The sequence below is a fragment of the Etheostoma spectabile genome, chromosome 21 (assembly GCF_008692095.1).
Source record: "Etheostoma spectabile isolate EspeVRDwgs_2016 chromosome 21, UIUC_Espe_1.0, whole genome shotgun sequence".
Taxonomy (NCBI): domain Eukaryota; kingdom Metazoa; phylum Chordata; class Actinopteri; order Perciformes; family Percidae; genus Etheostoma; species Etheostoma spectabile.
In genome coordinates this window covers 17,752,264-17,777,757 of record NC_045753.1, presented here as the reverse complement: position 1 = coordinate 17,777,757, position 25,494 = coordinate 17,752,264, and the positions used below count along the sequence as shown (strand labels likewise).

Here is a 25,494-nt window from a genome sequence, read left to right as displayed (position 1 = left end):
AGATCGGACTGGGTTTTTTTTTTTTACCAGCCATTCATATTTTGTAAATCAAATATTTACAAAATATGATATGATATATGATAAATGATATTTCATGGGACCCTCTTTTCAGCAACATATGTATTTATTTACGTTGAATTTATACGCAGCTATGTCGTGTTTACGAGATTATAGATCCTTGAGAAAGGAATTTCAAGCTTTCATACCTTTATTTGTAGAGAGCAATTAATCAAACCTATTTCACAGCGCTATATTTAATGTTGTAGTGGTGAGGTAAAAAAAATGTATTTAAACCTCATGAAGGGTCTTAAGGAGAGCCTCAAACTGGAGATGTTCACTGGAATTATAATTGAAATCATGAATGATGTACTGCTTAGTGGAGTTTGGATATTAGATATTCACATAGTCCAAGAACTCACAAATAACAAAAGCTGAAAGACATTTAAAAACAATTACCAATCTACGCTGTGTGATGCAAATACTCTGTTCACATTTTAGGTAACAAGTGTGTCATTTTTGTTCCTCCGCATATTAAAACATCCAACCACTCGGACCTGTCTGCCTTACAAATACAGTTTCCATGTACACAATCAACAGGTTTTCATGTAGAATGCTTACACATTAATTTGGAAACCTTTTCCTTAGGAAAAAGAATTAACAACTTTACCATGCAAGGAGGTAACAGATATTATCAACATCAAATTGCTCTGAGGATGTTGGAAAAAATATACAGTATATACTGGAACTCTTCTTTTAGACACACTTCAGTAAATCCAAGATAATGCACGAAATACATGCTTTTGCATAGAAATGGAGTAAACTGTGTGGGATGACAAATAGGAATTAAGAAGGGGCACTATAGCGCACACACTGACAATCTCCAGCAGGGTCTCTCTTTAAACACTGTAAGAAGTTGCATGTCAACAACTTTCATTTTTTCCACTTGCAGAAAAGTCAGTGATTGTGCCCCTGAAACTGTTCAATCTATGAGGTCCAGACACCACGACTGCTCTGTGCTCTGAGTCTGGGCACCAATGCTGGACCTTTGGGATGACTCGCTCTCACTGTCCCTGCTCTCCATAGAGCCCCCGTTCCCCAGTAGGCACTCCAGACTTGTGTGTGCTATGGCAGATGGGTTGCCCAGTGGAAGGTGGGGCTCGACAGCATCTGATTGCAGTGAACCTGATTCCAGCGAGGATCTAAGAGGGTTGCCTGGCAATGTAGGGGGAGAGGCAGACGCACGATAGATTGAGGGGTTTGAGTCCTCGATTTGGAAGTTAGATGTGTCCTGGATCACATTGGGAGATGTTGGAGCGGACATCAGAACACAATGGGAGGCTTGTGATAGGGCAGGCAGAGATGGGGGGTAAGAATTGGGTGGCAAGTCCAGCAGGCTGTGTGTCGACGAGTAGGACGAGTATTCATCACTATCACTGGGAGGCTGCAGGCACAAAGTGGGCTGGGACTGGCTGATGGTGCTCGCGCCAGAACTGAGAGGCCTGTTGCCAGAGTCTTTATGTCCAGCATGAGGTGCAAGGCCTGGACTTCCACCCTGGAAGCCTGGGTTGATGCTAAGAAGAGACGGGCTGGTCCACAGATGTGTGGTCATGCTCCCAGCGTTGTGACACAACAGGTCTAAACTGGATGCAGAGTTGACAGAGAGGGGCGGACAGGAGTTGACCGGTGGACTACAGGATTGAGGCCGTTGGTGGCTCTCTGTTTGGGTTTCAGGAGATCCCCTGTACCTCCAGTAGCCAGCGGGTGGGTCACTTTGGTAGCTGTGTCCTTCTCGGCTCCCCAGATCGTTATAGAGGTGGCAGGCTGAAGCCAGGTTGAAGGGCATGCCGGTGTTAACGGCTGTGGGAGGGCTGGACACCATTTGGATGCCACACGGGCACGAGGGGATGGAGGCTTTGTAGTGATGCAGAGACAAGTGGGCCTGGAGGAGATGCATCATGTGGTGCAAGCTCTTGGTGAGCTCGGATACTTCCTGGTTTAATGTGCCCATCTGGGTAGAGAGTGCACACAGTTTAGTCGTGACGATCAAAAGACTTGGAGCATGTTATATTATTACACTGAGCAAATGTGTGCAGCTTCAAAAAATCTGCCCAATTATGTCCAGCACAGATTAACAAATTAATCAGCATCTATTCTGAGGTTTAGTATTGGATTCATGCCCCGATAAAATCTTCTGATGGCATCCTAAAAGAGGATCTTTTTTAATCCCTCCATGACTCTAATAAAATAGCTTCTTACGCAGTAGTGAAACCCAGAGGGACACAGACTGAGGTAACTGACGCAAATAGGGAAGAAAGCAGACAGAAAACTGGGAACAAGGGAGCAAAACAAAAAGGAAAAGAGGCCAGAGAAAAGCCACAAGTAGAGCTAGGTTGTCATAAAATGTTTTTGTTTTTTTTACAGACTGTCGAGTCAGCACTCCTGACTATTCCTGCATTGCAGAGGGACCCTGCTGATTAATTAATATTGACTTCAGACAGCACCTACCTGGGCCCATCTGGATCCTCTCACTGCATCTGCTTTCGTGTTTTTTAGTGCACTATAGGCCCCTGTGGCGTGGCCTAAGCCTTTTTTCCCCCTTACATTACTTTTACTTTTATACTTTAAGTACTTTACACTTTGACTTGAGTAAAAAGCTTGAGTTGATACTTTAAACCTAGTATCTATCCTTCTACCTGAGTACTGAATGTGAATACTTTGACACCTTTGGTCTGCACTGAAGATGAATTGCAGTGAAGGAAGAGGAAGTCATATTTTAATGTTGAAATAGCCCGCAGGTTGTGTTTTTTAATCAATAAATCATTAATGCTTTCTGTGTTTCATATTCAGTGTCTCCAAAATACTTAACAGACAGAAGGCAGAGGGGAAGATGAGAGCTACAGAGCAAAGTTGATTTGGACCTGTGAAGCTACATTATTTTTGGTCCAGTCAATTTTAATTTAGGATAAGGGGCTGTCCATTACCTTTTGGTTGAGTTGACTGATGCTCTGGTGGACGTCTTCCGTCTCCAGCAGCTGAGTTACATTCGCCTGTGTGGAGTCTGAAGAAAATGAGCAGGAGAAAACAGTAAGCGTCTGACTTACAACACAACCACAAAGAGAATTCATCAATATTAATACAAAAAACAAACATTATGATGTGTGATTCCAGAGGACACCAATTTACATAAACAATATGTGTAAGTATTGCATATATCCATATATACATGAATACATCTACTGTATGTACAAATGAATATTATACAGTATAATACACTGCAAATTACTGCCAAAACATGTTACAAGAGCTATTGCATTGGATAGTGTCCATGTTATGTGTATTATCTTTAGGAATAGTTTAAACAAGCTTAGTAGAATTTATTTGACTATATGTTGTTGTTGCAGTGTTAAGATCTACAAGAGGGAATTTTGTGAAGAATTGAAACATGACCAGCATGACAGTAGACAGACCACAGCAGCAATTTTGTGGAATCTATGAGGCAAAACACTAGATAAAAAATATGTAAAATTACAAGCAATCCTCTGGGAGGCGCTGTAGCATGGCCAAAACAACCAAAAACAAAAAAGGGCTTCATCTTACACCATGGTTTTTAAAAACACTTTTAGTATTCAGGAAGCTGTATTGTACATAGATTGTGTGCTGGTGTGTGTGTTCGTTGCCAAAGTACTTGTTAAACTGAAGTACATTATAAATGAACTGAATTTGATATTCATCGATCATCAGGGTATAAAGCTCAGGTCAGATGATCTGTACACTGCTCTGACCTGTGTTGTCCTTTAACATGTTCTCTGACTCTTTGGACACCTGGCTGTCATTTCATTATGCTGCGCTATCATATTTCTCCCAGAAGGAGGCAGGGCAGCATTGTATCCACTGTTTGAACTCTGGAGTTTACCTCCAGCCATCTGGCACCCAGGTGACCCTCGCAGCTGGAGGTGGTTTGACTTACCTTGGGTGCTGCCTCCCGTGTTGGCTTGAGGCCCGCTGTGCTCCACGTTGAAGTGGAACGCGTGTCCATTGTCTTCGATGCCATCTACAACCCTGGCAGGGGAGGGGATGAAGAAGAGGGAAGCTGGAGTTAATGTAACAGTAGAGCTTTTTCAATTATCATTGGAGCCAGCAGACGACCCAAGAATGTGCCATGAGAGCTGCAGCTGGCAGAGGCCCGTGCAGGTTTAAACATGAGGAGAAGAGCCCAGTCTGGAGGGCAGACACCTGAGCTCTCTGAACCAACATTTACCCATAGCTAGGACTTACTTGATGACTTAGGGATACATTATGAATACAGATGGTTAGGGCAAAAGGATAAGGTGCTCTGGTGATGAAATGCAGAGACATCTGTTAAAATATGCAATGCAAATACACTCCATTTACATTACGTCGATGATGCAGGTTTATGTGGCATTACTTTAGGCATCTGTTACTGCAACACATCCTACTTACTGTAGACCATCTCAGACGTTCTAAGGCAATCATAGCTAGGGGGAATATATATATACGCTGTACATAACGTAACAACGTTGTCTATGACACAGTCAGATTAGACCACAACAATCACAGGAAGAGAGGCATCAACGCCCATGGTAAAGTGGTGCTGTTAATGAGGCAAACCACTGTGAAATAGTGGGGGACACAATTTTTGAATGAAAGACACTACAATGTTGCTACTCATTAAAGTTGGAGATAAAATGACGAGAACCACTAAAAAATAAACTCTTCATGTAATGAGGTGCAAAGAAAAATCAATACAAAAAAACCTGGATTGCATTAACATATTAATGCAATCCAATACAACCTTTTTTTCTGCCTTTGTGAAGATTATTACTTTTTTTGCTGTTGACACTGTGCCAGGTGTTCAAGCTGCCATTTGGTAATACTGAAACTATAGTTTGAAGAGTTGGGGTGTTGGACTGCATTAGAAAAGTGAAAATGAAAGAATCCAACATAATAATAGTGCACAGACTCTGTACTCAGATACTGCATCATCAAACTGAATCAAAACACAGTTTGGCTTAAACATCAACAAGACAATTTAGTTTCTATTATTTCTATTTTGGCCAACCAGCTACCAACATCTAAAAAGTAATTTAATTCAGGCTTTGGCACGTTTTGGCTTGTATGCTGCTTGTGTTAAGAAAATTGACTTTGATGATATTTTATCAATACCTGGGACTGAGATCTGGGGGTCCAGAGCAAGTGACAGTTGGGATAAGCAGCTTTGAAGGCTTTTGCACGGCCCCCAACGCTCCCTGAGCTGAAGCTGAGGCGGGGGTGGCTTTGTGGGAGTCATGCTCTTTTTTCGACGGTGGCTGAGGTGATGATCTCTGCTCGTGGACGCGGCTGATGATTGGTGAACGGCAGTGTCGCAGGGCAGTGAACTCACGCAAATCCTCCCCCAGGAGGTTTCCCAGGGAGGTACGGCGAACAGGGCTGCTGAAGTTGGGCAGCAGGAGGTTGCGACGGGAGCGGGCAACCGGAGAGAGGTGGAAGGAGTCCTCAGGGTCATTCCCCTTTGTTTCCATGATAGAGGAGAGCCTGGATTCCTGCAAATAAAACATGAAGCATTAATAACTGCACACTTACATTTTCACTAAGGGGTGCACTGGTCCTTAAAATGCCTGATTTGTGTTTGAGGATATGAAAACAGATTTGTAAATACTGGAATATTAATTACATGAATACTGAAATATTTAAAAATATCAGAAAAATGTTAAACTTGATTCATCTAAAATGTCACTCACAATACACAAATCATTTCATGAGTAATCTGGCACATAATAAGTCTTTAATTATAATAATTTCTTTTAAAAGCTGCCGATAAAGAGCAATTATTGTGTCATTTGGATTTTAATGAGATACAGCTGATGATATTTTAATCACATTACTTGTATTACTTATTATATTTGCTACAAAGTTGCCACGGCTGCCCAAGTGCTTCTGAGTAAAAACAACTGGTTTTACATAAAATGGAACTTTTAATAGCAGATAAAACAAGCACTGTAAACAGTATTTTAACAATAGAAAATTAAGGCGGCGAGACAAGCATACAGTAGATAGTGAGAAAAGTAGCTCACAAGGTTTCCCATTAGGAGCTACTGACCCAGTTAGCAGGCTAACTCCAGGGACAGAACTCTTTTCTCTATTCCAAATGAGATTCAACCTGAAGGGGAAAGTCCTGGCACAAACCCTCCCACAGCACTCACTTGCATTACAGTATGCACTATAAAAACACAAGGCTTTGACCTAAAAAAAAACAGACACACCTGCTAAAAGCCTAGAATTGATAGGCATGACACAAAATGCACCTTTGACAACAATTGTGTTGTGATCTAACCTACTCCAATAGAATTCAGAAACAGGCTTTGTTCATCTATTAAAAAATTAGTATTATTTTTAGGAAGTCGTGTTTGGTGGAAAAAGGAATAATGATGCCCCTGAGAGAAGAAGAAGCCTTCATTTGAACTCACATGATAAAGCCTGGGTGACCGTGAAAACCTGCTGAGGCCCTGCAGAAACAAAAAGAAAGCAACAGGGATTATAAGACACTGCCTCAGGCAAAAAGTATTTATTTTTCCAACTTCATATCCTGTGTATTCAACTTTCAAAAATTAAAATGGGCCATCAGAATTAAACACTTAGAAATGAAAAGGTGCCCTGTAGACTTGTGCCCTGTTACTCACCAAAATGCATCCTGTCTACCCTTAATGTCTAACAAATGTGTCCAGTGCACTTTCTTCCTCATTAAACATTTGCAAAGCGGATTTTTTTGTAAGGTTTTTTTAAATTGTCTTTGTTGGTGCACTGCAGCATATCTTGCTTGTGAAACCATCACCTGTTGATCAGTAAGAAAGTGTAACACCACTGGCAACTAGAGGTCAAAAACTTCACCGGGCATAGGCGTCGATACAGTGGGTGCTCGCCGATACAGCACCCACGGAAAATAGTGAGTATCCACGTGTGCCAGATTGCCAGTAGGCTACATTCATTTAAAATTAAACATTGCAGTTTGTGCCAAGTGGAGCATGTCAGTTAAACTTCTCATCTACAATCCTATCTCTATTTGTGAAAACTGGTGCTGTCCTGAGTTAAAAGAAAGCCTACTTTACTGTTGAGTTAATAGGTGTGTGTCTTTGTGTCGGCAGCTGCCCATTTCCTAAGGTTCTGAAATGCAAACATTTTTTGACAAGGGCGTGCGCCCGTAAGCACCCACAGAGGAAAACATAAATCGGCACTTATGTCACAGGGAGCTTTTTTATTTTAAATTTGAGCAATGTCTTTGCATTTACAAAAATATGCTAAATTTAAATTTGATATCTACTGTTTTATCCACTCAAATTTATTTTCCTTTTTGGAACTATCTAAATGATAGAGCCTATGCTACACAAACTGAAACACATAACCAATCCATTCTCTACACTCGATTGCAGAGGGATTCCAGCAAAGGTTTGTCTTTCTGCTGGCATGTGGAGACATTGGGAGCAATTTAGCATAATCACCAGCTGGATGGCAAATGGATCTGTGTGTAAATTCTTCCCTCATGTGCTTCTGACAACATGGCTTAATGTGACAGCCACAGTCTATCGCTCCACCAGTATAGTGCCAGTTATGCTCTTTGATGCAGGAAAACACATTCAATATAATCCTTCATTGAAACACAATACTGAGTTTACTAAAAAGCTGTATAAGCAAAGAATATAACTCGCCGTGAGACTTTGAATCTCTTCTGACGGCGGTGGTATGTGAGAGGCAGAGGGGACGAATCTGTGAGTCTATTCAAGGCAGCAACAAATTCTGTCATAATGAAAACTAACCCCGGAGAAACATGGAATGATTAACTACCCAACCAGAAATATTAGTGCCAAATGACATCAATTTATGGGGCACGGATGCCACAAGTGTCCCACATTTTTGCAGGAATCTAATTGAGGGACATTTTTTCATTTTTCCTCATCACTCACAAGTATGCTTTCTTGTGTTTGCACATGCAAAGAACAGACCTACTTACATATTGGTATGCATGTGCAGTTGTGCACACAAATCAGCAACTATAGGGGATGTTTACATGATGAAGTGGCTTGTGACCTCACAAAACTACTAAACCATGTGAACAACCAGCTAAAACCAGGTGAAAATGAAACATATTTTGAAAGTGATGTTGGTCGGTAATTTGGGACAAATATGATGTTTCTAGAAAAAAAAAAAAAAACAGAAGTACAGATCCCTGAGCTGAGTGAGTGTAAATTCATCCTATCAAAGGTAAGAGGAGGTCATCAAAATATATCTCAGCTGTCTATGACCTATTGTACTGAAGGAGTGTTTGTGAAATGACACTGTCACCTGCGATAGTTATTGTGACATTGTTGTCATCTCCTCTCTGTACCTTTTCAGCCCAATCCTGGTTGGTATTTTTATCCCATTCAACATGTCATAAACGTTGCTAGAATTTAAAAAAGAAAAAAAAAAACGTATTTCCATCCCACCACTGGTGGTTGACTTTACAAACTTTGTTAAACTGTTATTGTCACATAAGGCTCCAAAGGGGGTTGCATCCCTGTCACTCCCGACCGGTCAGCTTGTTCTTTACACTCCATGACTACTGACTACTTAATTCTCCCTGTGGCGACATGGTCATTATATTCCAACACATTTGGACTCCCTGGTGGTGGAATGACATTCCCACTCTGGCCAGGACAGCACAGTCACCCCATATCTCTCAAAATCATTTCCCTTAAGAGATAAGCCATGGTCCTAGGTATTTGACCAAGTGCTCAAGTTATGAAAGGGGGCATGGTTTAAGCAGAGGGGGTGGGCCAAACCATCAACAACAAAGAAGACTTTTGGTCATAGAAGACTATGACCAAAAGTAAATTTTGGCCTATAAATGTCCTCAGGCCAGGCCCATCTCGTTCATCGATAGATGCTCAAAATTGCCATGACCTATGACAAAAAGTTTTTCTTTTAATAATTTTTCATCTTTAACGTCTTAAGATGGTACAGACCAAATTTGAAGTTGATCAGTTGAAATCTCTAGAAGGAGTTTGTTAAAGTACGACATGTGGAAATGGCCATAATCACACAAATTTCGAACATTCCAATTAAAATGGCGGACTTTCTGTTGGCTTTAGGGTATGGCTCAAATGACCTTTTTGTACGTCTTGACATGCCTCATATGTGTAACAAGTTCTGTTAGTCTACGTAAAACATACATCAATTTTTTACGTTTTTGTAGGGGGCGTTAGCAAGCCATTTTTATGGGCCTATTCCCCAAATCCTTAAAATACGCAAATTTTTACCAGACTTGATGCAACAGACAATTTTGGTGAGCTTTTGAGAATGTTAAGCCCCTCAAAAAGGCAATTCATTTCCAGGAAGAAAGAAAGAAGGAATAATTACTTTAGTTTCAATAGGGCCCTTGCTGCTGTCGGCGCTCGGGCCCTAATAAACTAATGAGCAACAAAATCAGCAATGGGAAAGGCCTGAGGGAGTAAAAAGAATTGCTTGAAGAAAGTTAAAAAAAACTTGAGAATGTCAATAAGGATGAGATTGGGAAAGCCCTTGGGGAGCTTTGTCAGTTTAGTCAGTCACACATCAAAGACATCTTGGCATTCTTTTGTTTTGATCATACGGTTCAACAAAATGCCATGCAAAACAGCCATTGAACTAGGTTGTACACTATTACAGTATTCAATTTCTGGGTTTCAAGATGCATCTTTACAAACATTATATAACAATGCCTGAAAACATGTGTTACTTGTATAACATCAACAGGTGCATTTTCTCGCCAGATGGAGGATAACCTTGCCTTAAGTAAGGCTCTCATCAATAACAATGAGGGGGAACGGGCAGCACTGAGAGGGGGTCAGTGTCTAGTGTAATGTCATCCTGCTATGCTTTATGGTGGCAACAAGGAAGCGATACGGCTGCCTGACAGTGCCACCCACACATGGTAATTTGTGTGACAATCAAGCCCCGACAGCCTTTTGGTCGTAGAACAAGTGTCAAGGAGAGTGACAAAGGCCCCTCAGGGGGGAACAAATGTGTTGTCTGGCATGTTGTATGGTCTATTCTGTTTTATTCTGTGTGTGTGTGCGTTTCTGTTTGTTTTCTTTAAGCAGGAAACCAGCATCAGCAGATCAATGTGTAATAAGAGACATTTTTTTCCTCAGTCCTCATTTGACAAAAACACATTGAAACTAGACTAATTTCTTTAGGTTTGAAAACTCTCACTTATGTATCCTCACCACTCACCTTATCTACAAGACATTGGGTGAAGGTTTGTGCAGGTTTAAGCATACTGAACTAAGGTTTTGAGAGTTAGGAATTAGGGAATGAGTTTGAATAGACAGACTCACAATTTAAAAAACCCTAGCGGTACATCTAAACAACACCGGTTTTCTGTGTGCGAGTGTGTCTTTACTGTAGTACCTCGTCCTGGCTGCCCTCACGTAAGTTGTAGGTGAGGTTATTGTGGATGTCAGAGGCGAACATGCTGGCGTACTCAGGGTAGAGATCCAGCACCTCTCTCAGACCACGCACATTGATATACTGGAGGTCACAGTAAGTCAGTGCCTTCACATCTGCATTGGTCTTGATCACCTCGTCTGTTCCAGGCAGGTCCGACCCAATCAGGTCCCCCTTTCCTAAAATCAGAACAATAAATATTCACTGTCTTGCTCCACTACATGAACACCCAAAAGTGATGCTTTAAAAGGTCCACATCAAAATACATACCTAATATTGCCAACACCATGCAGTCTTTCAGCACCTCCAGGGACCCAGAGCAAACAAAGTAGTTGGCATGCAGAGCGTCCCCCTGACGGATGAGGTACTCCCCAGGCACGCAGAAAGAAGTTTTTATATGGAGGGAGAGTGAGCGCAGGCAGCCACGACTAGCCCCCTTGAAGACCGGCAGTTGGAGGATGTCCTTGTTCAGATGCATGGCAATGTCGGCCTGTAGCTCATCAGGGAAGTCGTGTAGGAGCTGGGCATGTGCGATAGATGTAATGAGGTGTGACACTATTGCTACTAGTTACCCCTCTACTGAATTTCACTAGGATGTCAATTGCTGGTGTACAGGCGTTCTGTTGTGATCATAAACAATTACAGCTGCAAAGAGTTGTAAATGGATTGTAGAAAAGAATTGAGTGCTCAAACACCATGTAAACATTGCCCTGAAGTTTCTTGAGGGCAGACAGCACCATGTGCAAAAGTATTACATGACAACAACAATGAAAGGGGCCCTTACCGCGTTGGTATCTATACCATTGTTGACAGACCATGTGGTCTGGAAGTACTCCAGCATGCGCTGTTTGATCTGCTTGGGCAGATGGTGGACACGAATGAATTCCTTCAGGTCCTTCATGCGTGTGTGGTAGAGAGAACGCCGTGAATACATACGCTGAATGATGGCCGTCACGTTACCAAAGACTAGGGCGTGCATCAGCGCTGTGTGATGGAAACAAATATAAAGGCTGAATATTTGTATTGCTAGGAAAAAATATAATAATCTGAAATTTTATTCGGAAGGCTGTTTCTTTTTGCCTATTACAATTTGAATGTGTTAAATCACAACAAAAGTTAACATACTTTTTAGGGTGACTATTACTTTTCACTTCTTTAAAACACTTTTGCTTCTTTAAAATAAAAATAAAATTGTATATTGACCACCAATCATCTACAATTGTTACTGTGTATTTGCCAACTGATCCAAAGTAATTTACCAGTTTGTTTATATCACTGTTCTGAAATGCAGTCAAAAGAAATAACTGGATTTTTGCACTAATAATTGCCACCTCAGCTTAAATAAACTGTTTATTGGTATATAAAGGTGGCAACAAGCTGCGTTAATAACGCAAGCCAAACCAACCCACTTTCTGCTAAATCTCTTGCCCTGGCATGCCAAGCTGACGCACTATTATGCCAAAACGCCAGAGGGAGAATGTAACCTGGTGTCAGACATACCGCCGACAAGCATGGTGCAGATGGAGAAGATCTTTTCAGGATCGGTGTTGGCACAGACATTGCCGAAGCCCACACTGGTCAGGCTGCTGAGGGTAAAGTAAAGAGAAGCAAGGTAGGCACTGCGCATTGTCGGGCCGCCTGCTGTGTTGTTGATGTAGGGCATCTCCAGACGTCTGCCCAGCTCGTATAGCCAGCCTTGAAAGAAGAGGTAGAGCATGAGCAAACAATGTCCAAAGGGTTAGGGTTCATGTAATTGTTATGTCTGTGTGTCTTCTGTCAGCTCTGATACAGATGGTAGAGCCCGGATGATAGTGCATTACCTGATCTAAAAAAGACAGAAATGTATGTTTAAGTTTTTGTGTGTGCCAGAAAGAGATGTCAGGAGGCTGGCATGTTGGTGCAGGACAAGGGCAGAATTAGATTGGTTTTTTCACATACTGTATAAAAAACCTAAAGTGTTAATATGCAGGTATGACCTAATCTCCCTATAGACAGAATACACTGCCACAAATGTATGCACAATCACATGTATAGACACATTGCAGATAATGGGGTAGATATGGGTCTCCATGTTGAACCATTTTTAAACAGTGACACCAACAAGACATTGCTGCGCTGCCTCCTACCAGGTTTTTTTTTCTGTTAGCTTTTGATCTGGTTAAAGACAGTCCTCATTAGAGCATCAGAGTACAGTGTTTGCCAGCATCTCACCACTGAGCAGAGCTAGATATCCCAATAGGTGAGTCATGACTATTTATAGCTGAGTGGGGACACAGCAAAAGTAAAATCTAGTCTTTGGTGTTATTTATTGGAATTTAAACAAGAAAACAACTGACTTAAAGGGCACCTAACTGAACAAGTCTTGACAGCCAGCACTGTGTTTAAGTTATGAAATGAACACTTTGAGCCAAAGACAAAATGATGGCACATGGTAAAAAAAATCAGCAGGAACAATTAATGTACTACATTTGTCTGCAACCCTTGCTGGATGAATCGCCCAACCTAAATTTCCCACTTCAACAGCTTTTTTTTCAGCAAGGCCTCAATCAGACTCACCAACTTCCCAGGCTGAATTGTTCTTCATCTCATGGCGTCCGATTATGTACCAGATGCAGGCCATCCAGTGTGCCAGCACAGCAAACACAGACATTAATATGGTCAGCACCAAGGTGCTGTGCTGGGAGTAGCGATCCAGCTTCTGAAGCAGACGAAAGAGGCGCAGCAGGCGTACCGTTTTAAGCAGGTGGACAAGGGAGGTCTAGCGACAGAGAAAAGGAGAGAGAAAGTGAATCATTCTGCCTTGTTATATCTGGAAACACACTTTGACAGTACATACATTGCATTTACCAGAGCTGCCAACTTTTCCAAAAACCTTGGAGTGAGATTTGGGGGGGCCAACCCAATTTTGCCGCGTACAAAGCATTTCTTTGGGTCTTTTTCTTCAGGGTTAAATTGGGATTGTTAATGTGGGGGGGATGGGGCTCTCCTAGGGGGTCTGGGGGTATCCCCCCCAGGAAAAATTTGGAAAAATAAACCATTAATTGGCAGTTTCTGGAGAGTTTTTTGCAAAAAAAATGTAGAAATCAGTGTTAGCTACATTATATGTGCAAAATGAGGGTTAAGAGCTTTGTTGTTGTAGTATCAACAGGTATTAGGGCATTTAGCATTTACATTATTTACATTATTAACTCTCATGATATAAGAAACTGACCCACACATGTGCAACAATGATGAACCACATGAAGAGACAGTAGCATATGTCAGCAACAGCTGAGAAGATCGGGTCTGTGGTGAACAGGTCCGGGGTCCCGGTGTAGGGACCAGGGACCCAAAGTCAAATTAATGTTGAGGGATCAACTAAGACCACTGAAATTCTAAAGAATAGAACCTCTGTTTTGCATAAATTCTATTCCTTTACATTTGTGCCAAGGCTCAGTAATGTTGGCCCTCATCCTCTGTGCCCCACTTACTGGATTTACTTTTTTGGTGAAATAAAGACTATTGTTCATTTATAAAACATCAAATTAATTATTTACAGTTACATTTAGAGATGCACTGAGGTTAGAGAAGCTATAGTGGCCCAACGTGCAGTTAGATATATAGTATAGTATATATAGTATAGTATATATAGTACAGTATATATAGTATAGTATAAATAGTATAGTATATATAGTATTGTATATATAGTATAGTATAGCTCAGATGTGTTTCATCAGATTTCTGCTCTTGTTTACAACTTTGTGCACATTCAAAATATAACTCCTCCCATCTCTGTTGTCCGAGATTTGGAGAGTTGTAATATAGTCTGCTGTGCATGTTATTGCTCCGCTGATATGGTAGATCTCACTCAGACCGTCTGACAGACCAGAGGACCTTGGGTCTCTGACAAAGTTTAGAGGAGGCTGTACGTGCTCTTCATTGGAGGACACACACAAGATGCAACGCGTCACTGCCCCCCCCCCCCCCCCCGAGCGAGTACACTAAAAGGACTGAAGTTGCTACGCTACCAGCCGCGCTGCTCACCTCTATTTTACAGAGAGGGGACACGAAGCGACGGACGGGTCTGTAATATCAAAGCACATACTGAAGCCGGGAAGCGTCTTGAACCCCCTCACAGTCTCTGAAAGCACAACTAGTCGATCATAAGTGGTTCAACAGCTAAATTTATAGATAAACTCATCTTTCAGAATTTTGACCGACCGGGTTGACACTTCAGCGTGAGAAATCGAGGGTGTGGCGTGTGAGCGTGTGAAACAAGTCAAATGCGTGTGTCTCACGGCCAATGCGTGAGAGTTGGCAGCCCTGCATTTACACAGCTGAATATCACAGCTTGGACAAGCTTTGCTCAAACAAACGTGTTTATCTTGTTTAACAGTGACTATTCACAAATAACAAGTCACAAAGGCAGGCAGGCAGCAATAGTAGCAGCATTGAGGAAAGTAAAGTAGTGTATTTCCAAAGGCTAACATTTCAAAATTTCTTGTAAGTAATCAATTTACTGCTTTCATTAGCAGTCACAGAGGGGAGGAAAGAAGGCTGGACATATTATTTCAGTCGCACTCACCACTGTGACGTTGAAGGCATACAGCAGGTCAAAAGGCAAGGCAGCCAACAGGTCCACAAAGAACCAGCTGGTGGCGTAATGAAGGCAAATAGAGCGCCCATCATACACCACCTGCCCTGACTTGCTCACATAGGTGGTGCGGAAAGTCAGGATAATATCTGCAAATACAAAAGGTTGAAGGTGTTTTTTCCCCCCAGTGACTAAATGATGTTGTAGTCATATTCATATTCATTAAACTGGAAGAGGAACATTTGTGTTTGAATGACTGATACAATGATAAACTAATTGTATACAGTGAGGAAACCTGAAAGTGGGAAAGTTCACAAGAATAGGTTCAATCTCAGTGGTTCAGTTGTGTGTGATATATACTTCAGACCACACTATGATGTTTGCAATTCACACTCTCAAGTGTGTAGTAGAGAAAGTAGATAATGGGTAGCGTACCCAATTTTAGACATGTACTGTATATCTAAAAATGATAACAATATAAATGAAAAAAAAATGAAATATGCATGCAAATATGAAGCAGCTGAAATATGTGACTGTCTTAAGGCAATTCTATGAATCAGTGAGTTTGCCATACAGATCATCTTCATCTTAGCGTCAGAATGCGGCAGGCATATAACAAGCAGACCTCTGGGTGTGTGGTCTGATGTAGAAAACCTCATCCGTTATCCAAGCTGTTGATCTTTGCAGAGATGTTCATCATTCAATACAAATTTCAGTTATAGAAGCTAAAAGAAAGTAAGATAATGATAATGATTTTTTGAAAATGATGATTGTCTAATTTTAGAAAGCACACACAGCAATGTGCAGACTGGTGAAAACTGCAAAAATCATCAAAGTTGAAATAGTGGACACCTACTGTCCAATATCACAAATTCCCTGAATGTTTTGAGCTGGCATGCCTTATTTTGAATTGAATTATGAATATTGCAATCTATCCATTGCATGACTTACAAATGAAAACAAACAAAGTCTGGGTATTAAAACAGTAAATGAGCTTGAATAAACATGCAGCAAAAAGTTTCTCCCTAGCATTGCTGGTGGTCTCCCTCTGTGTGCCAAGTTGAGAGACTTGGACATGAACTCCAGACCACTGTTCATCTACACGTAGCGGAGCACAGTGAGGTGCCGCCACCTCAGTTCTTCTCATGGGTGCTTCCCTTTGGAGGTTAACCCGGCATTACCAACTGGGAGGAGTCCCACCCTTCCCTTTAGAGTTTGAGAATTGATCCTCAAAATTAGAGGATAGAATTGGCTTGAAACCACAACTTTAAACTTTGTAATTAGTTGAGCCACAGCACGAGAAATTCAGGTAAAATTAGGAAGCTGTGTCTTCTTTTCAAAACACTCACCTATAATAAAGAGAATTTCCACTACAATGTCGCTGACGGTAGTGGAGCGTTCAACAACGTCATTTTCATTGTATTCCATGAAGCTGACGTTGTAGGGCACGGTGACAGCCACATAGAAGGTGGCCAGTAGAATTAGCCAGTCCCACAGGGCTTTGGACACGCTGTAGTGGAGCAGAATAAAGCGTGACTTTTGCACTGCTTCCACCTTGTACTCTGGTACTGAAAGCTTGTCAGTCATGTTCTGTAAGAGAAGTGCAGAAGTGCAAAAATATCTTGGTAAGAATACATACACACAGTCATATACATGTATTCACACACACACATTCACAGACTAATCCTAATACATTTATAAAACACTCAAAACACATTAGAGAAGCTGCATAAATAATAAACTTCCTAACAAGATGGTCATGAGGTGGAGTGCTGTGAAAATAAATGTTAATCAAATTGCCATGCCAAGATTTGCAGCAACAGACAATATAAATGTCAACACCCTCCCTTGTGCTCTGACTGCTGATGATTTAGTACGGTAGGCGACTCAAGTGAAACAGATATGGTAATGCTGCTGGTTATCTATTCTTGACAGCCTCTCCAAAAAGACAGTGATAAGCCTGTTAAATGGCCATGCAGTAATAATCCAAAATGACAGATAGGACTGTGGTCAGTGACGGGTAAAATTATTACCAACAATGATGATGCCTGATAATCTCATATATTTCTTGGCCTTGGCTTAACTACATCTTTCCAAATGCCATTAGTGTTTAAGCCTCAGGTGGTACAGTACAATGGCCATCAGCTGCTTTCATTTTTTTTTTTTAAAGTGATGCTTATTCATTCCAATTTTTCATTAGGAAAATCCATTCGCAGAAAGCATAAATTGCTTTTGCTGATGAGATGGGGGGCATCCATTTGGCACATAATAAGAGTGCAGTTCTCTAAATAGGGCCATGCACTTGGCACATAATAGCCTTAACCATGTTTAGGAGACAGGAGGATAAGCTATTACATAACAGTGGTGAGAAGGAAACAGAAGAAGAAATAAATGAGCAGTAATCCATCGGAGAACAATGTGACCACTTCACAAACAGGTGTGGGCAAGCAAACAAGGCACGGTCGAGGCTGGTCAAGTCTTAACTTGAGATTTCTTTGCAAGGGCTCTCTGAAGCTGACTTGGAGGGAATAGACTGACTATTTAAGGCAATTAAGTAATTGGGAGACAATAGACAATCTTTTCTTGAACTTCAAAAAGAGGAGAAAAACCAGAGAACAATGACACACCCTACTGTACGAATAAACGCTCGGAATCTTCAAATTGTCGCCAGTGAAATATCTCATTCAGTTATGATATTGGAAGCAAAAAAGGTTCAAATTGTTTCTAGAGAAAAACACTTTCAAAACTGTATTGATTATGGCTGCTAGACACTGGACAATCTCCCATCAAGAGATGAGTAATTCCTCACAGTATCCCTCAGTCAGTTGTAACCACGGTGGAATATCTAACAGAAAGATCATGCTGACTGTCACCAACAGCTGTAGACACTTTAATGATAGTTCAAGCAATGTCAGCAAAAGCTGGACTGTTTTTTTTAATTTGCCTTACAACATAGAGGTCAGTGCGTCCATTGGACCTTTGGCACTCGAGGAGGTCGGCCAAGCACATTCCCATGATTAGAAAAGAAAAGCCCAGCACTGCAGGGGCACATGGGACTGCACAGCTACAGCTGGTCTTCGCACTTCATTAACTCATGCTCTAGCCAAGAGCTTACTGTTCCAACTACATCTCCCACCATGCTTTGGGCTGCAGCATTGACAAAAGCCTGTCCTTGATGTGGAAGAGGCTGTCGCGGCAATTTTATAATCCCACTCTGACATCGAGGAATGAGACAAAAATCTCTTACAAAATTGTCAAACTTTTAACAACGTTCAGAGCATGGTACACAAGACAAAGGTTAGTTTGTAATATGCACACCCATTGAAAGGTGCTCACTCTCTTTATACTTTGCTTTGGTCCACCCCCTCTGGTCAGGGTGCTTTTTTTCAGTTTGCGTACTGCCATTGTTCTCAAGACAAAGGGTCCAACCAACTAGAGGTAAGAATCTTCTGATGACATTCAGATGGGAAATGCCTTAGTATCTTCAATCAGGTCAAGATTAACTCAGTCAAAGGTAACTGTGGTAAATAATTCAGCATGATCAAATACAAGATATGTTAACGTAATTACATACTTATCGTTAAGTGTGATTTCATTACAGCATGATCAAAGAAAATTTCCCTCAGAAGGCTCACACACTTCCCTTAAGCACACAATATATTGCAGAGGATCCTCAGCCTCTAATGTATACCACAAAATACTACTTTTTTCCCAAAAATGCAGTGGGAGTTGAAAACAATACAAACTGTAATAAGACCACAAGCCTGCAAGTCTCAATTGACTCTACTTTGCATAGTACTTATTATGCGATTGTAGGATCCGTACACTTATTATACTTTACAAAATGATCTTCGGTTTCAACGATCCAGTATTCTCCTTCAACAAATTGTGTTACGAGAGACAAAACATGTGCTGTCTGAAAGAGTTTATGCTTGAGTGTGCAGAGGCAAAAACAATGAATAAAAAAAGATAACTGAGGAAAACATGTGAGAGCACCAGCCATGTATTTCACAGTCAGACATATTTAAATCATAACTTCAAAACTGCATTCAGACTCTTAGCCCTTTGACAAGTGAAAAGAAGCAATTGTGGCTCTCCCCGGGGAAGTGCTTTAAATCAAGCCTGAGCTACTTGTCAGTGTGCGTGGTTACAGTAGCTGTAGTATCACAATGCCAGACCTATCTTGCAGCGCTGTGGAGCAGCTGATACAATCATGGGTTGACAGCATCAAAACTGCCAGATCAGAAAAAAACAACAAATCAGTGTTTGTGTTTTGGTATGGAGCCTTCAGGCAAAGGAAAAACCTAAGCTGAACATGTTTTTGAGGAGCCAATTAAGTATGTGGTAGACTATTTATTTATATGATGAAATACTTTTTATATTAGTTAACAGATTTTTAAATTATACATCTTTAAATTACTGATACTTAAAGTGGGCAACCTTACACACGATCCGCGGTGAAACTGCTTTGTGCTGGCCATTTAGGTGGAGCACTACCCTTGGTGTCGCACACAGCTCAGAATTTCCAGCAAGGATTCAAATTTCAATTATTTCAACTTTGACGTTGTTGCCGCTGATTTTTCAAGGCAATTGAAAGAAAAATGGGACCATGATGTGCAAAATTCTCAGCAGTTTTCTGGAACACGTCACGCCAAAAATAAAATTATATAAATATTGCAAACTTTCATCAGTGGGCCATAGGCTCAATCACCATTGTGTTACCTTTTTCAGCAATAGTGACTAAACTGGCATTCATTTAACTGAAAATCTGAGATTACAGCTTTAAAGTAGTTACTTGCCACATCTATGTTTTGAGTGCACCACAGGGATGTATTTTCATCTAAATATACATATGTCAAAGCTTTTTCCAGCAAGAGAATAGCCCCCCGCCCACCCCCCCTCCCCCTTTTCATCCTTGCCTGGCAGGGTGATGGGCTACAAATAGCAATCTAGTTAGAAAAGATGGCTGGCTGGTAGGAGTGGAGGCAGAGGAAGACATTGAAACAGAGAGAGAGAGAGAGAGAGAGAGAGAGAGAGAGAGAGAGAGAGAGAGAGATGGTGTGGCAGACAGAGAAAAAGAAGGAAAACAGAATGGGAAAATGTATTAGTATTCAGAGTGGGAGGATGTCAGGGGTAGAAGAAGTATTTTTTTCTAACTTAAAGCAGCAAAACCCCAATGTAAAAGTATTGCACGTTAAAGTCCCACATTTACCATCTCAAAAGTATAATCAGTAAAACCTAAGTATCAGAAGTACTCATGCAGAAAAATGGCCCTTGTCAGTGTTAATATTACTGATGAATTATTGTGTTTAGCATTTTTATGGTGTAGCTGGAGCTAATTTGAACTTCTGTAGTATATTGCTGGGTTGTTTAAGAAACACTGATCATGGATATTTTATTTGTACAATAAAGACATTTTCCAAAGAATCCAAAGGATTGTGGTGATTGTGGATTAACTTTTAGAATTTGAAGTTGTTGATTTCAGTACAAGTAGGCCCAACGTTACTTTAAAATTGCACTTATACATAAAAATAAATAAGGTTGGAGTGGATGTAGGGCTTTAAATTTTCAGCTGGAAAGAAAGAGGAAGCGGTAGAAGGAATTCAAAAGCAAGCCAAAGATAGACAATAAGGGGAGAGACAGCAGGATCCAAAGGGATGAGCCAAAAGGAGAAGAGGTTAGCTAGAGGTAATAGATGGAGAGGGAGAGAAAACGTGTAAAAGCAGTATAGAGAAAGAGAATAGCGTTGAAGCTAATAACAGAGGGGGACTGAGGGCACTGAAGAGGATGGTAATAAGACAGAGCCCAACTCTCTCGAGTTCCAATCATATTTCCACTTATAATTGTTCAGTACCCCGCCAGAACAAAAACTTTTTTAAATAGCAAAAAATACCATGTGTAGTCCACTGTAATAACAACAGGACAGGGACGTTAGCTAACGTCAAGATAACGTTGTCCGTAAGCTAAGAGTTACAAAACAGGCTTGGAACTGAACGATGTCCCTGGTAGAAGTGTCTGGCTAGAGTGGCTCAGTCAATTATTTCACTTAGCTAACGTTGGTAAAGTTAAAGTTACAGTCCATTGTTTTGCCTACCTGGATGAATAATGTCAAACGCTTCCTTTTTGTTGCCATGTTGTCTATGTAGGGAGTTAAATGTACGTTAGCGTTTTGGTTAATCATATCGGACTATTAACGCTAGCTAAACTAGCCAACTGGCATACGGGATCAAGGTCTGATACTATGGTTACCTGCAGTTTAATATAACGTTAGCAAAGAATCTAGAACGTGCTAAAGCGGTCTAAAGTATAGCTAGCTAATATAAGGCAGGAGTCTCTAAGTCCTTCCCAAAACTTTACATTTTTTCTAGTTGAATTCAATTTGTACGTGATACGCTATACTCTTATGACAAAACGCACGCTTCCTAGTTATATTTTAAATAATTATTTTCTATAGCCATTGAATAACTGAATAACTACGTAATAATGTTTTTAATATGGAGATCAAGTAACTGGTCAGTAACTGAATAATTTCTTCTTTATTATGTACTATCAGCAGCAGCTATAGGTTATCCCTGTGTTCCCAGGGCCTTAGGTTATTGATCTAAGGGGGGTAAGGGCTATCTTGGCAGTAAAAGTTTCAACGAAGGGAGATTGACTTTTTAAATGTCCCTTGAACGGTAAAAAATCTATTCAGCCAATGTGCAGATATCAGAACGTTGTCTTGCCTGCAAATCTAAGGGCTCAGGCTTCAAGGAGTATAACATAGGGCTGGGCGATATAGAGAAATTCAAATATCACAATATTCCTGACCAAATACCTCGATGTCGATATTGCGACGATATTGTCTGGTTGACTAATGGTGCTTCAACAAAATGTTATTTACACAATAAGAGTTTGATAAATATTCTCCAGAAATGATTTAATGACTTAGTGGGTAAAGGTAAATAATAGACCAGCAAGAACAGTCTGGTGAGTTCAGAAAACATAATTTTACTGTAATGCACCCTGTAAAACAAGATAAAAACAACACTTACCATATTACGATATATCCTAAATCTAAGACGATATCTAGTCTCATATCGTGTGATCGATATATTGCCCAGTCCTAGTATAACATCAGAGGGCTATAAGCTGTATGTGGGTGATTTCAACATATTGCCCCAGGGAAACACATTAAACATTTGATAGACGAAAAACACAAGACCATAAAACCTTGTCTTCAATGTGTCATATTAAAAAATATATTGACTGGGGAACATAGATGTGCTCCCAGCAGCAGCTTCATTTAGAATTGATATTGTGTTTCATGAGGAGGAAATTTTATGAAATGTACCATCCGACATTCAAAAGTTGAAAAAGTTAGTTCAAACAAGATATTTATTATGCTCCGTTTACCACACAAATTTTCTCTTACCTACACTCTCTTACCTATCTTGCACAAATAAAATCTCATTTGGAGTTAAAAAAACACTTTAAATTGGTAATTCAACTGGTGGTAGAGGTGGCGTGGTGGAGAAGTAAGGGGCGTGTGCGTGAATGAAAAGGAGAGGGAATGAGAGCAGGCTGTAAACACATAGCACTGATCATTACATTTCTTATTCCATTTTATTTAGTTTGATGTGTGAGGGAGAAAGAGACACTTGTGTTGGCGTGAATATACACTCTCATGCACCCTCTCACTGAGGGTACTGGAATAAAATTTGAATAAATATTGTGCATATGATTCTGAATGTGTTTACCATATCTGAATCAATCATTTATTGTCTGTGTATGTACATGTGAAGCGTGTGTGTGCTTGTGCGTGTGTATTATAAGAAAGGGTATGTTTCAGTGAACAGTGCCATCTGTAAGTAGATGGGTTTGGAAGCAGGGCAGCAAGAGGTTTGGCAAACAGAGGGGAGGTGTAGCACAGGTGTCTTCATGGGAAACATCCCATTAAGACACCTGCAGGTCCAGTCTGAAAGCAGCAGCAGAGCTTATGTTACTGGAGGTGTTAACAGGATACAGGTCAGATTCATGTGAGGGTATTTATCACTTGATCATCTTTTCAGAAACGTTCTAAGTGGTTGTTTTTTTTGGTTAAACTTTTAATTATTTAGCCTATAAAATGTCACAAAACAGTAATAAATGGACCAGAGGTTGAGGTGAATTTTCCAAAATGATTGTTTTGTCAGACCAACATAAAAAAACAAGTTTCCTCATGTTACTATGACATAAAACACATTCCTACATTTAACAATAAGGAAAAGGATAGCGTGTTTGAATGATAAATTCATGTCAGATTCTCGTCCTGTTATTGCAAGCTCTAGCAATATGTGTACTAGCATTAAGGAAGGAAGCTCAAAATGGCGGTAATAAGTAAGGGGTGTACAATTACCAGTAAAAGTTAAACGTTCTGAATTGCTTTTAGCCCCCTGGGATGCACCGCCACATTGTGAGGGACATGTCTGAGTACATACCCAGTTGGTAACTGAGCCTCTGCAGGGAGGGAGTGTAATTATCTCAAAATGGTGCTCCACTAGAAAAACTGCGCCTCTTGGGTGTCTCAGAGCAAAACAGGAGCTTGATTTAATGAATAACATTTGCTTGGAGTGTAGCACAACTTTATTATTCAAAGCCTACGAAGGCCTTTGATCTGTGGGAATAAGACAAGAGGCGATGAAGCAGACCATAGCCCAGGTCTATTTCACAACACCAAAAGGCCTCTTAATGTACTTGAAACACAAAAAAGAAATAAAATACAGCAGATGGCAAAAAAAGGGTTGCAATCTACTGTATATGCAATGTGACTATTTTATCCTTCACATTTTCCAACAGGTTGTACATAATTATGATAATATATAAAAGTACTAGACACAGCATTTTGGCCTATATGGATAATGCTGGTGACATAATGACTTTCATCACGGAGTCCCTATGGCAAAATGTTGGCATGTCCTTACAGTCCCAAAAAAGACCCCTAAAACCTCACTCTCAGTGACAACCACATTGTGCCTCCCAGCAGCCACTGCTGTCACAGTGACCTCACTATGTGTCCATCTGAAGTCACACAGCTGCCATGCAAATAAATGCAAGAGAAGCAAGATTAAAATAGTAAACCCATTCATTTGATGAAATTTCCAGAGATAAGCCACACTCTGGGAATCTGGGTCAAGACGTCCCTTACATTGTCTTCTTAAAATCTCATCTTTTAGATATTAACATTAATAATTCAAGTTAAAGATTGAGGGTGCTGCATGTCTGAGTAACTCCTGTTTATTTTCTTAGAGGGTATTTCAGGGCACACATAAAAAATGCCATCACAGCCAATTTAGGAAGTACACTGTATAAAATTACTCACGCCACCCAGGTTGACCTTTCTTTTGCCTCCTCTCGAGAACTGGCTGGTCAGCTGGTACAACATAGTGCGTCCCCGCTTCCTGGCCTCGCTGAAGTGAGAGCTGCTTTTCCTCCTGTGCCTCTTGTTCTCTGAAACAGTCACACAGAACAGAGAGGTACATTGTGTCATTTAATGGCCTAACTCTGTCAGGCTTTTATGCCAAACAATCATCCCTGTAATAGTTACACAAGTGACACAAAAACACAACTGATTTGACTTTCATTCCATTGCATCAAAATTATTTCCTCTGGCATACTGCTTGATATTTGCGAAGTCCAGGTTTCACTCTGCTGCACATATCAAACTCCCCACTGGAAAAACATTCTCTGAGTTCAGTGAACGAATGCCAGCCAGAACAAAAACTGAGGGCATAATGTGACAGTGATGAAGAAGAGTGCTTGGAGAAAATGAACGCTGGGTGCCAGAGAATGACCCTTTGTAAATCATGCTCATTCATAGTAAGCAAATAAAGGGGTGTGTTTTTGTAAGCAAGGCTTGTACCATCCTTCTTGCTGTTGTGGTGGGCCCTTCCATAGGTGTCGGTGATGTCCTTGAATGAGAAGAGGAAGAGAACCATTTCGCCCTTCTCGTTCTTTATGGGCACGATGTCGAGCAGACACCAGAAGGCCACACCTGGAACAGAAATCTTTTAGTAAATAAAGGCAACAGACCGTGTAAATGTTATGCATCTCCCTAATGACTTCAGTTCTCTATGCTAAGGCCTGTGATTGTGTGTACATCATATCAGCTCTCACCATTTCTGAGCTGTTGATACTTGACAAGTATGGCATAACCCTTCTAAAAATATACCTCCAATTAGAAATGGATCATGTTCGGGTGGATTGTGCACAAAGAGAAAGAGGAAGACAGAGGATTGGTTATAACAAGTCAGGCATGGAAAAAGCACCAAAGATCCAAGACCTTGCCATAACCCAGCATGCTCATTAGCCACTCTGCAGATACTGTGCTCTGCCACCAAACAGATGTTTCTTCATCTTTTATATGTGTCCCCTGTGTGTGTGTGTGTGTGTGTGTGTGTGTGTGTGTGTGTGTGTGTGTGTGT

The 25,494-nt window shown here is 40.8% G+C and overlaps 1 protein-coding gene across 4 annotated transcripts in view; it reads right to left on the bottom strand.

Annotated features, from left to right (window-relative positions):
- Positions 1 to 523: 523 nt before the first annotated feature.
- kcnh4b (potassium voltage-gated channel, subfamily H (eag-related), member 4b) overlaps positions 524 to 25,494 on the bottom strand; it is a 35,963-nt gene continuing 10,992 nt past the window's right edge. For 2 of the 4 annotated variants that reach the window (XM_032502790.1, XM_032502791.1), the window contains 14 exons: positions 24,933 to 25,064; positions 24,393 to 24,526; positions 16,402 to 16,642; positions 15,044 to 15,201; positions 13,036 to 13,237; positions 11,980 to 12,174; positions 11,264 to 11,463; positions 10,750 to 10,999; positions 10,444 to 10,658; positions 6,486 to 6,524; positions 5,185 to 5,561; positions 3,968 to 4,059; positions 2,982 to 3,058; positions 524 to 2,008 (listed from right to left, as the gene is read on the bottom strand). In XM_032502790.1, the coding sequence (XP_032358681.1) occupies positions 980 to 2,008; positions 2,982 to 3,058; positions 3,968 to 4,059; positions 5,185 to 5,561; positions 6,486 to 6,524; positions 10,444 to 10,658; positions 10,750 to 10,999; positions 11,264 to 11,463; positions 11,980 to 12,174; positions 13,036 to 13,237; positions 15,044 to 15,201; positions 16,402 to 16,642; positions 24,393 to 24,526; positions 24,933 to 25,064 (3,341 nt within the window). In that variant the 3' untranslated portion in view covers positions 524 to 979. Of the gene's footprint in view, positions 2,009 to 2,981; positions 3,059 to 3,967; positions 4,060 to 5,184; positions 5,562 to 6,485; positions 6,525 to 10,443; positions 10,659 to 10,749; positions 11,000 to 11,263; positions 11,464 to 11,979; positions 12,175 to 13,035; positions 13,238 to 15,043; positions 15,202 to 16,401; positions 16,643 to 21,146; positions 21,389 to 24,392; positions 24,527 to 24,932; positions 25,065 to 25,494 lie in introns of those variants that run through there. The other 2 variants (XM_032502792.1, XM_032502793.1) reach the window with 2 other exon arrangements.